This window comes from Ornithodoros turicata, chromosome 2 (assembly GCF_037126465.1).
Source record: "Ornithodoros turicata isolate Travis chromosome 2, ASM3712646v1, whole genome shotgun sequence".
NCBI classification, from domain to species: domain Eukaryota; kingdom Metazoa; phylum Arthropoda; class Arachnida; order Ixodida; family Argasidae; genus Ornithodoros; species Ornithodoros turicata.
In genome coordinates this window covers 6,145,348-6,159,609 of record NC_088202.1, presented here as the reverse complement: position 1 = coordinate 6,159,609, position 14,262 = coordinate 6,145,348, and the positions used below count along the sequence as shown (strand labels likewise).

Here is a 14,262-nt window from a genome sequence, read left to right as displayed (position 1 = left end):
CCCCCCCCATCTTGGCTGCGAAGAAAGGACTAGTCAACGAGTAACTCTTCTTCTTACAATCTGGAATGATATGCTTGGTTTAACAAACGAACAAAAGCTTTCCTTGCCATATTTTGAGCGCCAGCTACCCAGCGCTGTCGCCGATCGGCTTCCCTATTTTGGCCGGGGCAATGCCGTGTATTACGTCTCTGGCCCGGGGAAGCGGTGAAACTTCAGACACTTCTCAGTTTCGCTCGAGAGGAAGAACCAGCTGAATGCACCCAGTGTAGCGAACCTCTGTCGGTATTACACAAACTCATCTCATGTCCATTCAACAAGGCTATGCAGTACTACGCATTTACCACACATTTACCTTATAAAACTGCGAGGACATGTCCACATTCCACATCTCTCCGCATCTAGAAGAATCCCCAGCGGCCAGCGCGCGGGCAGAAGCGACCTTCTCACGTGATATATGACGTTCGCCGAGAGGTGGAGCTCGTGTGACTCGAACTACAGCCGAAAAGAGCCTCCCTGACAGACCCAGCTGCACGAGCACACCTGGCCGCAGAATCGGCGAGGGCATCCCTCGAGATACCAACGTGGCACGGAATCCACTGGAACCAGAGACTTTGGTCTAGAGACGACAGTATGGCGTGAAGGCAAAGGATTTCCGCGTTGACCACTTTGGGCGAATACGATGCCAGGGTCTCCAAGGCTGACTTAGTATCCGAAAGAATAGTCCACGCTCTTGGTGTCAACGAAGAGATGTACCGCAGAGCACATAATATAGTACACAGAGTTCAATTAGCAAACAGGTTTGCCACAACGAAATCCTCAAAAAATTGCCAGAGCACAGTCAAAATCGCGCTAATTTCCCTTCTGCATAGGTAATTGAAATCACAAAAATTCGGGGTAGGTAGTAGTCGGGCTACTCCCGCTAGGTTTTTCCGTGAATACGTCTGGCGTAAGACAGTCACGCGACAGATATCGGCTTACAAGTGTGCCTTTATTTCACAGATATGTTATAATGATCCCTTGGAAGGTAAAAGTTAGAATTGAGACTGATAGACAACAGTCGCGTAACGGTTAAGATATCACAGTTACAATGACATCTGTAGAGGCGGTGCACCATACTCACTTAACTCTTAAACAATAACTGAAGTAGCTTACGTAAGGTATGCTGCTCCCATTCACAGATGTCACAAATACCATGTCACCATGTCACAGATGTCAAATACATTCGAGTATTTGCAAGCGTAATCAGCGGGGTCTCTATATGTCTTAGACTACGGAGCTACAGCACACAAGGACAACAGGAAGAGGACACCACGCCGCTCCGGTGTGGAGCGGTGTGGTGTCCTTGGTGACGACTCGAGCATACTGGCGTCGTATGGCCAGTGTACTCGAGTCGTTCTGCGAAGCCGCTCTGGTCCATGAAGCCATGGTGGCTATCATGGTCACCAGCATGAATGTGCAGAGTCAGTAGCACACAGCAGAGACATCTGCACAGATGTGATACTCCGAAAGTCTGAGTACCTCATATGCAACGAGACTTGGATGTCCCACGAATACCCCATTAAGCTTGACGGATTCGAGAGCAGATGTCGAGAAGCACTACAGCAGCTAAGAAGTCGTCCACCTCCTCCGGAAGCGTTGGCAGCTTGTAATTCAGCAAACGGCAGTACTCATCGTGTACCTCTTTAACGTTGGGAGTCGTACTGCTGAGCCTGTGGTGGAATCTGAAGTCGCCTTTTTGGTTGTTGAGATACAACCCGCCAATGGATACCACTCTGCTCAGGGCGACGTACACGGGTTGATTATGCTGAGACTTGTCGTATTCAAACACGATATCGCCGAAAGTGCCACCCTGCAACATCTGTATCGTTATGAAACAAGGTGGAACCAGAGGAAACTGTGCCCGTCTGCACTTGACGTTGCCGTAAAGCGGTATGTTGGCAGTTCGTCTGGCTCCAGGTTGGATCCAACGCACCAGCAAAGGAGAGCACGAGCGATCGCGCTTTCACTCTGACCTCGGCACTCATAGTGGCATCTGGGAAGGCAGGCCACAAATGCATCAAGCAGTCACCTTCGTATGTGTCGCCCCATAACGGCACGGTCTCGATGTGCTTGAGAGTACCGCTCGCTCCGCTGACCAACTCATCTCGACCTCTATGTTAACGGTGATCATGTACGGAAATCCGCTGGCTACGGTAAGGCAACCCGCCGCATTCTACCACACTCATCCCGTGCAGTTTGCAGTGGTGTGTAGCCGCCTGAGCAGAGAGAACCTAGAGAACGCGTCTGCAAAGTTTGGTCAAAACCAGACATTTGGAACGGTGCGCATCGCTGAATCATTCAGCTTTTGAACATATGTGCACTATGAGGAATCAGCGCGCTATTAGCTGAACACGGGCGCGATCTCTACTACAAAGGTGAGCTCAACAAAGGTGAGCTAGTTTATTTATTTATTTATTTCAAAAAACCCCAAGGGTCCGGAGGACGTTACTGGGGGGTGGGAACATTTGAGGCAGTTAGGGTGGGCGCAGAAAGAAAGATGTGGTGATGTTGACTGCAGTCATCTTGCCTTCACTACCCCTGTGGATTTTTGCTACAACCCCACGAAATTTATGAGATTACCGATACATATGCCCCCATGGAAGCTCAACACCCTCCTTTTCTCGCCTTAGAGGTCTATTACTGGGGGAAATTGCTGGTTGATTGTTCACCAAGGCAAGTTTAAAGAGCATGATACCCACTTTGTGCTTATGTGTCCTTCTTTAGCGGGATTTGTCACTGCAATTTTTTCATAGCACATAACTTTGTCGTCTTTTGTTTTTATGTGCTCCCATTGCAGGTAATTGAGCCAAAGGAGCTTCATTGTCTCGATGTCTGCGCTCCCCATACGCCGCACTGTCTGGCAGACGGACGTGTAATGATCAGTACCATGGGGGATGGCGATGAAAATGGAAAAGGTAAGGACTTTAATGCATCATCGTAGTGATACACTGTACGTTTATGATTTGTTAGTGTATTTGTAGGTGGTGTTTTCGTTGAGCTTGGAGAGAAAACACAGAACGCAATAGAAGAGGATGACAGCCAACGCAGGTCCTCTTCCTTCTTGTGTTGCGCTTAATGTTTTCTCTTCAAACTTACAGTGGTTGTGACATGTGGCCTCAAATTGAACCAGTTAAATCAGAAAGACGTCTGTCTATTCCCATCGATGTTCCACGTTCATCATTTGAACGGGGTTTTTACCATGCTTGTTTTTAAAATGCGATTTTTTCGAGCCACCGTCGACGGTGGCGGCGGACATCGCTGAGAGACGCGGCAGATAATTGTGAAGTTATGTTTCATTCGTGCACGCTTGCGCGAAGTACCCGAAGGTCACCATGTTGAAGACGGTTCTCCGTGGGCCGGCTCCCTCTTTACAACCTCCTACGTCGTCATAAAAAAGGAAAAGTACGCACTTCCTTTCTCCACGGTAAAACGTCCCCCCAAAACCCCTGTTTGCAAGTTGAGTATGGGTCTCATACTCAATCTCTATAGCCTTGGCAGGGCATTGAGCACGCACCCGGTGCTCGCACAGGAAGCTCAGCCAAGGCTATTGGGATGAGACTGAGACTCGTGCTCAACTTATACGCAAACGGGCAAAGGTGAGGAGTTGAGAGTAACGGAGGAGCTCGCCCTGCGCGTTACCTTCGGAGTGCAATAGCTTCGTAACGCGGAATCGCAAAAACATAGCGTTTTGATGTGCATGTTTAGTACACATAAATCAATATTCACAACGCAACGTTATTTCTGGAAAAGAAAATGGTTTCACAACCCCTTTAAGGTAATAGGTAGTCGTAGTAGACTCCTCCGCTGAGACATCACATCTTCCAAAACGTAAGCAGCTTTTAGTCATTTTCCACGATTTTCCGGAAATGCATATTTTTTCCAACTTATGATCCTTCATATCCAGATAGGAAGCGTCTCAGTATAGACTCGTTCGGCTGCCCAGGGGGCGCTCCTGTCTTCTGCCATCAGCGCCACTTCTAGCGGTAGCGATAAGCTTTTTAGAGTAGTGTATCCTCTTATCGCCTATGATTGCCAGTGGTGTGTGTTCGTGTGCGCTGTTGTGAAGATGATTAAACTTTACTGCGCCTTCAAGAAGGTCAATGAAATCGAGGATTTTTTCCCGGTCTCATGTTTGACAAAAGGCAATCGTCTACGACCGCATGTTTTCGCCGTAGAACAACATGTTTTCTCCGACAGGTTGGTCGTACAAGGCAAATGTGTCTCCCAGGTGCGGGACAACGTGGTGTACGACGTAAACATTCTTGTAAGTGGTTACTGTTCTCCATGTATTTCGCGAATTAATCGGAGGGCATTGAGATTCGTTAGTCCCTTTTTGTGCACTTTTCAGCTTGACAACGCGAAGCAGACGATTGTGTCTGGCAGGTGCACTTGCAAAGCCGGCATCGCGGGTAGATGCAAACACGCTGCCGCACTTTGTGCCCACGTGAATAGTGCAGACGACGAAACATGCACGACAAGACCACAACGGTGGGGAAAACCCAATGGGAAGCCAGAGAGCCACAGAACCGACGCATCGCGGATCTTTTCCCAGGTTGTAGTACTGTGTTTCTTCGATCAAGTGTCACGATTCTCAGATTTTTTGAACACGCTAGCATCCCTAGTGGAAATGGTCTGCAATCCCAAGTGGTTTATGAAACCATTTCCGCTTTACACCGCTTACGTACAAAGTGGTATTAAAAAAAAGAAAGTATAAAGTAAACCACTTGGTATTAAAGACCTTTTTCACTTGGGATGGACGCTGTAGAATTGCTGTAGAGTCGAAACTGTGCCTGATGCAGGAGATACGTCAGCTAAAATTTGGGTGAACTGGATATAAGCGCACAGTACTGCGAGCCTAGTTTCACAACATTACTTTCCTTGCCATTGCAGCTAATCTCCTATCATGCAACAGCAGCAACATTCCGCCTGCACCAAAAGACACCATCATGAAAGGTTATGGAGAACTAAACTGCTCAATGATGAAGGTTTTGAAGGCTATGCAAAAGACTGAAGTTGAGTGGGAATGTGAGATGCTCTTGGAAGATATAGTCAAGCAAGTCGCAGATAACCATGAAGAGGAGACTCTGAATGACATCCTTGGCAGAATGCAGTGCAGACGTATTTCGAGGTGTCTAGAGTATAAGCAGACTAATGGGGCACTGCAGAGTGTCCTTGCACACAAGGACTTTTTTGTTCACCTGGAAGCAGAACTACTGCAAATTTACAATGAAGTCGTGGAACTGAAGGGATCTCCATGCCAACTGGCACTTGAGACCCGCGGACAAGCACAGAACAAATGGTAATTAGTGAAGCTACCAGTCACTATTCCTAAGAATATGTCATGCCATTCTACAGAGTTTCCTTAAGTTGCATGACTGTACACATTCATAAAATACAGTTCAATTTATTACATTCTACATACAATCCTTGCAGTTGGACAGGCCACGTTATGTAATAAAATGGAAACTGCATTGCCAGATTCTGCTGTTACGTTGGCTTATTTTACTAATTTGGATTTCCTATGACTACAGATGACATGCAGAACGAAAAGTAAGGATCCCCAGCACAAAAGCTCATCAGATAAAAACAAGACGTGACAACTTCCAGGCACTTGCTCTAAGAATGGCACAAAGTAAGCCATTTAGTAATGAGGCAACGCGTTATGGTAAGTCGATACATAACCGTCATCGTGGACAGGTTGTTTGCACATTGTTTTGTGTGCAGGGCATTTTAAATGTGAAGCATTGCATATGAAAATTATATTAAATTGTTTACATCTTAAACTACCCTAAACAAGGAATTTCCAGTGAGAACCTGGCTCGTGAAGCTCTTCAGAGTGAGTACAGGGTACCAACTCTTCAGGTATGTCCAAAGTAATTAAGGTCTTCTTAGACGATATGAAGTTCACATATGTCACTGTACCTACTAATCATGTTCTCCACATTCTAGACTGGCCTCATAGTCATGCCAGAACAGCCGTGGCTATGCTGTAGCCCTGATGGTATGATAAACCTTGGTAATGACACTCTTCCTATAGAGATCAAGTGCCCGCATCGCTGTAAAGAGTCACTGCTTGTGGACGAAGACTCACAAAAGTGTTATGTCGAGTACCTTCATTTCCAACGAGGGGAGCTGTGTCTCAAGCAAACACACTGTTATTATACGCAGCTGCAGGTACAACTATACATTCTTAACGCGACCAAGGGATTATTTTTCGTGTACAGCCCAAAGCAAACAAAGACAATTCTAGTGCGACGGGATGATGCCTTCCTTGCAGTGGTGATCCCTAAGTTGGAATTTTTCTATTTCACGTACTTACTGAAGGAGATTGCTAAAATGCTCAGATAAATGAAATTATGGTACATAATGCTAACACCTATTTGTGAACAATATATGAGCTTGATTTTCAGAGTATAAATAAATTTTACTATGCAACTCATGGTTTGTCTCTACCTAACTCATCAAAATGATTGATAACATTATAGCACAGCAGTGGTGTCAATCAGGTGTTCACATGTGGAGGGTGGACTAAAGTGGTACACAGCACAGTACCTCGTCACCTCACGCAGATCTGTGAAGTTTCACAAAGTTCTTTTGTTCTGAAGTTTATCGTGACCCATACACACAAATACAAACTAGAATACAGTAAGTGAAAAAAGCGATAAAAACCGGGCTGTTTGGTGCTTCGTCTGTGTTGTCTCTTTGTGTCCCCTGCACCGGGGTTTTATCGCTTTTACAGTAAGTGGACATATGCAAATAACCTGCAAGTGAGTGACACATCAAGAAGTTCCGGAATTTATAATGGGACTCTGGGGATTTACTATGCATGCACAAATGTGCACAACTTTGTCCATATAAGGGATGAGTGTCAAGGACACAAGATTGTTCAATACATTGAGTAGCTTCAGTCTCCGTATAGCCCGTTCAACATGAACCCTAACCTGAGCAATAACAAAAGTGCTCTCCATGTCTTTCACAGAAAGCTGACCCCTCCTGTGTTGAATGGTGCCCCCCCCCCCCCCCCCATGACAAGCACAGCTCCTTTCTCTGCAATTGTCGTTCTGATTTGGGGGAACCCCTTGTCACTTAGCACAAGATCTCCTGGCAAGACATGTTCGAGGAGTGTGCCTTCCTCCGTAAGACTTTGACAAGAAGGAAATCATGCCGTTCGGTAGGATCCCTATAGGCCACTTCAACGTGTACCCTCCTTTATAGTGGGAGTACAGGTAGTGCTGCTGCTCTGGGTCCGAAGGCGTCTCTGTTTTTACCTCGGTACAATCAATTATAAATGCACAGTCAGGATAATTTTCTCTTTGATGCACCTTCGGGGTGGCACAAAAATCCATTCTTTCACCCGGGCACTCAATTGATCTAAAGTGATGTGGAACACGCGTGACGCTGTTGATTTTGTTACTCCAAAAAGTGTGCCGACAGCTGTTAGGCTGACTCCTAGCTCCAACTTCATAAGGAACATAGCAAGCTTGTCCTCTCGAGAAACATCTGATTGCTTCTGAAGCTGTTGTGGGAGAAGGTTCAAAAGAATAGAAAATACAGTCATTGTCACTCCACAGAGATCTTGCAGGGCTTTTTCTGAATTGGTCAGGGTTCTAAAACCTTCAAAGCCGCACTTTCTTTTCCATGACTCTGGAGACGTCACCTGAAAGGACATACACAACTGCTTAGTTATGACAGATTTTGATAAATGTACATAAAAAATAGCAGTGTTGTTTATTATGTTTCACTGGACCACACCACATTTGTGCAATATCATTTATTTATTTATTTATTTATTTATTTATATGTGTCTACTAACACCCTAAAGCCTTACCAGCAGTACACAATAAAAACACAACATAGGAATGTATTAATACAATAAAATTAAACGTTCATAGCACAATGAAAAAGCATGCAGCTCGCATTGGCCGTACTTATACAAACATCACAGTTCACATGTGCGACGAAGAGCTGATTGGACACTTCTCATATTACTATTAAACAAGTCAACGCAAGCAGAACTAAGGTTACTTAAAATCTGTATTCTTAATGAGGGACATTTTATAGTTTTAACCTATGAATTTGTGGTATGAACAGTGCAGGTAAGTCATAAGAGATCATGCTGGCTATGCATGATGAAAACCAGAGACCAGGGGAAATAAATAAAAGGCGCACACCAGCAGAATTTATTTACTCTCGTCTCTAGTTTTAATCAAGCAGTAAAAGAGTTGACTGGCTGTACTGTGTCTACCAACCTGAACAGCTTCTGGGACACTGTGTTTCTCAACTTATTTGGGATGGGTGCTCGTGGGGTCATGCTCATCAGTATGATCAACCTGGGTTGCTCCATGTTCAGAGTCTGTGACACACAGAAACAGCTTCAGCGCTCCTGTGCCTCCTAACGCATCCGTTTGTGTTTCCTGCGGTAAAGAGTACCACTGTAATCTGTATACTCAGATACAAAAAGTACCTTCTCAGTTTACACACCATATGTACATGTGTAGGTACTTTTTCAGTCTCTGCTGCCAAGTTGGCAAGCAGAACCAGACTTATGTTGTCTTCTGCCATCTCCGAAAGAAAAGAGTTGTCCATGGAAGGCACATTCTCAGAGCTTTCGTTCCTTAATGCTTGCGTATCTTCCTCTACGGTCACATTGCTTGCTTTCGTGGCCTGCCGTTTTGTCCACCTGGAGTTCAAAATTCGTTCATTTGAACAAAAGTTTTCATGCATATGTAACAGTAATCAGTCGACATCTAATCCTAATGACAAAGGCCCTAATAAATGTCTCTGAATATAAGCGAAGCAACGTATGATCTATGTTACAAGTGTACATTGTTCTTATGAATGAGAATTATGTTCTACAGTACGGCTGAGTGCGACACAGTCGCGCATCCCGACAAGTACATTGCGAATTTCCTATCCACCTTTTGTTTCTTGAACCGTCAGGAGCTTTCCGCTTGTAGATATCAGGAAAGATCGTTGGTACGTATGATGGACTGGGACTGAACGTTGCTCACGTGGCCGTCGACAAAGTGACGGCTACATATCACCGTATACTTCGTCGGCTGCCACGGCGTCCCGTCCAGACTGTGAAGCAAACAACCATGATTACAATTCCGTTTATTGCGCCCCTTCAACAGAATGAAACACTGACAAAATACACTTACTTTACACGACGAACAGCAGCAATCCATGCTTTTCTTCTGTCCTTTTCGTACCACTTACCCGGAAACGAATGGAACGTAACGGGAGGACTCTGGCCAGCTGTGTTTTTTGTGCTGTTTGTACACTTTACAACACAACAGTGCTGCGGTCCCGATTTTTGTTTAGCCGGTTTCCTAAGCTTCACAGTTTCGGACATGCTGAGGCAGGACAAAAGCAGTTGAATCACATGGAACGCGTTAGCGCTTCATGCACGCGTGAAGGAGCAACGGACGTATCTACTCGAGGACTTTTCCATCGCGTGCCACCAGGGCAGAGACGCGGCGCTAGTATCGCCGGGCCAAACTCTAGCCGAACGTCCCTATGAGGCACTGAAAACAGGTTACAACGAAACTGCTATCTTCCAGCTTATGTTTCCTAACAGACGGGTTCTCTGAAGGAAACTCGAGACGTTTCTTTAGGTCTATCTTATTTATTACACTGTCAGCATAAAACTACTAGCTTATAAATCAATCATCAGGCTAACTCTTGAGTACGCGAGTCATGTTTGGCACCCATATAAGAAGATCCACGTCAAAAAAATTGAGATGATTCAAAATCGCGCTTTGAGATTTATACAGGGTGTTTCATCTAAGGTGATAAAAAATTCTAACTGGCGACGTACTCGCCGGAGGATTGTGAGACTTTCGGCAGTTACCTCCTAGCAACTTTTGCCACCATTTAGGAAGACTTTGGACAATTTTTAATTCAGGGGAATTTATTTTGTTCAATTGAACTTTGAAAGTTGCCAAGCGAACATCACTTTTTTTTAACAGAAATATGAAGTGCTCCACGGATAACCGCAGACCCAACAAAAACTATGCACAGTATAGCAACAGAAATAATCGAAAAAATTAGTGAAAATTACGCTTTAGCCCCGCCTGCTTGATTTTCGCAAAGAAGAGCGCGCCGTAGGTGCGTGGAGAGGAGGAAGTGTCCCCGCCTCTTGTTTTAACTTTCGTTCCCCCGCTTTGACCTTGATGCTGGTGACTACCGACTTATCATAAAGAAAACAAAATAACCGTCTTATCACAAGGAAGGAAAAACAAATGAAGGCGGGGACACTTCCTTCTCTAGACGCACTTATCGCGCGCGCGTTTTTGCGAAAATCAAGCAGGCGGGGCGAAAGCGTAATTTTCACTATTTTTTTTCGACTATTTCTGTCGCGATATTGTGCATAGTTTTTGTTGGGTCTGCGGTTATCCGTCGAGGACTTCATATTTCTGTAAGAAAAAGTGAGGTTCGCTTGGCAATTTTCGAAGTGCAATTGAAAAATAAATTTCACGCAATTGATGATTGTCCAAAGCCTTCCTCAATGGTGGCAAAAGTTTTCAGAAGGTAATTTCCGAAAGTTCCAGAATCCTCCGGCGAGTACATCGCCAGTTTGAATTTTTTATCACCTTACGTGAAACACCCTGTATACTCTGCTTATGGCAGACACGTTTCAGTAACGGACTTAAGACATCAAGCAAAACTTGAGACGTTACAAAAATGTAGGAAAATAGAGAGATTAAAAACATTTTGTAGGATAATGAGCGCTCAATTAGGGATTGAGGCAAATCACTGCACTGTTCCTGAGGAACAGGGAATGGCACTGCGGTCACGTCACCACTATTCTTTAAACCCTTCCAAAGCCGAATAAATATTTTTAAACGTTCATATTTTGTTCGTACTCTAGAATATTGGAATAGGCTTCCAGGAAATGTAGTATAACACCTACACAATTTACCAGCTTTTATTAGGGCATTAGAGGGCTTTATGTGACTCTGCATCCATGAGCTCCATTTTTCGTTTGTTTGTTTGTTGTTCTTCCCTTGTTGTTTCTCCTTTTCTATATTGCACGGGTGAGTGTTTTTGGCGTATGCAGGAACTGCAGGTTTTGTATTGACTTTATTTGTGTTTGACACTGTAGTTACTGTACTTAATATTTACTGTAGTTAATATGTATGAATTGTATCTCTCCTGCTATGGCCCGTCAAGGGCCAGCAGTATTTATAAATAAATAAATAAAGACCCTATGGTCGATACACGAGTGGGATTCCGGAGAAAATGGCCCCGAAAAAAAAAATACCAGCAACCAGCGGCAACCAGCAGCTCCCCGATTGGACTTGTCCGCGCAAAAGGGCGCTCTATGATTGGCCTTGTCCGAGTGGCGTTTTCTCCGATTTTCAGAGAAGGAATTCTGCAATACTCTCAACATCCGTCGCTGCTCTGAACATGCGTTACATAAAACTGCACTGGAACAACTCCACCAACTATGTACTACTATACCTCACGGAGCGATGGATGGATGCCTCCCCGGAGAAGACAGTCTACTTATCCTTTACTCGCAGGCTGCTACCTACGTTCCACCTGTATATAAACGGTGCCGCCTTCAGAACAGTGAGCCACCCTCGGTTCCGTGGCGTTATTATGGACCGCGCGTTGTCCTGGAACGGTGAAGTCGGGCTCGTAAAAGATCGTGCAAATCCGAGACTAAACTTGCTTCGACACCTTTGCGGAACTCGTTGGAGCTCGACGTCCCGCGCTCTTCTCGGTCTTCACTCATCCCTAAAGGCGCAAATATAGTCCAAGGTTTACGGCGTCACAGTCAGCGACAGCCGAAGTCAGACACGCCAAGCAAGCGATCCGCGAAATATGCTTTTATAGTCAGACGCGCGTCAGCAGTGGCCTGCGACCGTTGTGCATGCGCAAAGTCGCTCTGAATGCAACAGCGCGACTGCGACTGCGCTGATCTGACTGCGCGAGCTCGGTCGGCGAAAAATAGAACATGGTCTATTCTGCGCGGCCGCCGTCCTAGCGCGTTGAATGCCGCCGGCCGCGCTAGCCACTAGACTATAGAGGGTGTGATTTCCCCCGGTGTAGTGCAACTGTGCAGCGCGCGTACGCGCAGCACAGTTACGTCGGACTATATCTTCACCTTTATTCGACATATGCTGGCGTATCACGTTCCTATCTTGACTGGCTTGTGCCCCTCTGCTGAAACTATTCTGCAGCGGGTCCTCACTAACAGTGTAAAGCTATGCCTCTGAGTCCCTACCGCAACGTCCAACGTTACAGCCTTAGCCGAGGCGAGGGAACCACTCATACCTACACCTGGAAATCTTGAAGCCCCACGCCATTGGACATTGCAGCTCCTCTAATTTTTTAGACTTACTGATGTTTATTTCCAAGTGTTTTGGAGTAGCCGGCTCGTGTGTTTTGTAGAATCCACCATATCCATATTTTTTTTTTCTCTCATAACCACCCACACCTACACCTGGAAATCTAGAAGGCCTGTGTCATTGAACATTGCAGCACCTCTAACGTGTTAGACTTACTGATATTTATTTTGAAGTGATATGCAGTAGCCGGCTCCTGTGTTTTGTAGCCAGCCACCATCTCCATATTTCTCTTTCCTAACTACAACTGTCGTCTTGTAACCCGTCACCGACGTCACCCGCTTATCAGGCCTATCCTCCGTCGCACTAACCCTGGGGTATATAGGCTCGTAATCCCGTAGCTTCATGAAATTCCGCGCCACAAAGCGTTGCGTATCCAAAGCTGCCCCATTGGGTACCACCAATACTACAGGATCTTCTTGTGCGGTCGTCTTCCTGGGCTCCAGTGTCCACCATGCTGTGCGGTATCGCACCAGACGTCTTCAACGGCTGCAGAGCTGTACGCTGTTCTGAATGCGGTCTGGTACATTGCCAACCAAGCCACACCTGGTGTTTGGTCAATCCTTTCTGATTCCAAGGGCGGCCGTCATGTACTACGCGCACCTGTGGCCTCTAGTGCTCTTGTGGTCACAGTGTACGACATTATCTTATCGCACATTGTCGCTCTCGCAAAAGGGCGCACAATCGAGCTCCAGTGGATCCTCGGTCACATCGGCATTGCTGGGAGTGACGCTGTTGACAAGCACGTGATGCTCGCCAACGCGGTCCCGCACAAAAGATATATTTCACTTCTGAGGATGCACAACATGTGTTGTGCATCATTGAGCGTGGTTCATTTTGGAGCCAGTGGTCGAGTTGCGCAGAGCCGACGTCGCTGCTGCGCAGAGTTGACCAGTACCTGTCATACCGAATCCATCCGTGGATGTCCCGGCTGCTCGAAACTTTGCTGAGTATACTTCGACTCTATGTCCAATTTGCCAATTGGCATTTCTGCTCGAGATAGGCGCTCAACATTCGTCGTTGTACAAGAGATAAACTGATGCTCTGATGCTCTGGTAGAGCCCTGGACCGGTAATCCAGAAGATGTGGGTTCGATCCCTACAGCTGGCTAACCTTTTCAGTGACTTTCATCTTTCTTCGTCGTTGTGTTCAACATGTGGTGTGATTGAAGATTCGGAACATATTCTCTTCAAATGTGCGCGGTTTCACACTGCCCGTTTGGAACTTCAGAGATCCCTGGACAGTCCCTCGTCTTTTTCGAAGTCTTATTTTTCTTTTTTTCTCTACTAGATCTGGAGTAGTTTGTCCCGCCGTGAGCGGGCTCACATCTCCTTATTTTTTCTTCTGCCACCATCATCATAATCATCCACTAATTGGCGTCGGATTTTGGCGTTATTGTGAGTGATGAACGTCGAATAAAAAGGCACTATAGTTTCGGAATCGACCAAGACGGATGCGACACTCTCTTTAAACGTAGTTTAACCGTAGTGTAGTCATTAAACATAGTATAATATCAAACGCTTAGTATAACGCTTGGTAGAAGCCGTCGTGTGACTAGAAGAATGGAAGCAGGGGTTGGCTACAGCAGTAACTCCTAGTGCCTGTGAAACCTCCAAGATTTCGTATAGTACACATTCAGCACTCAGAAGCCTGTCTATTCTTCTTGAAGGTGTTGGCTTTGGCGAAAGCATGGTCAAACATTATGCCTTCGTTTCATCTTTTTACCACATCGTAGCTAGTTATTGATGACTCGATGAGTGGTCGCTTACGGTGGCAGTTGCGCCACTTGATCATAGGGAAAACTGCTCAATCCGTCGCGAGTAAGCCGACGGAAAAGTTTGACATTGGGATTCGCGAACATACCGAA

The 14,262-nt window shown here is 45.8% G+C and overlaps 1 protein-coding gene and 1 pseudogene across 1 annotated transcript in view; one reads left to right on the top strand and one right to left on the bottom strand.

Moving 5' to 3' along the window:
• Window positions 1-14,262, top strand: part of LOC135383041 (methanethiol oxidase-like) — a 65,995-nt gene that overhangs the window by 10,087 nt on the left and 41,646 nt on the right. The window contains exon 2 of the mRNA XM_064612681.1: window positions 2,837-2,954. Coding sequence (XP_064468751.1) covers window positions 2,837-2,954 — 118 coding nt within the window. The remainder of the gene's footprint in view (window positions 1-2,836; window positions 2,955-14,262) is intronic.
• On the bottom strand, window positions 6,819-8,601 carry LOC135386397 (uncharacterized; annotated as a pseudogene).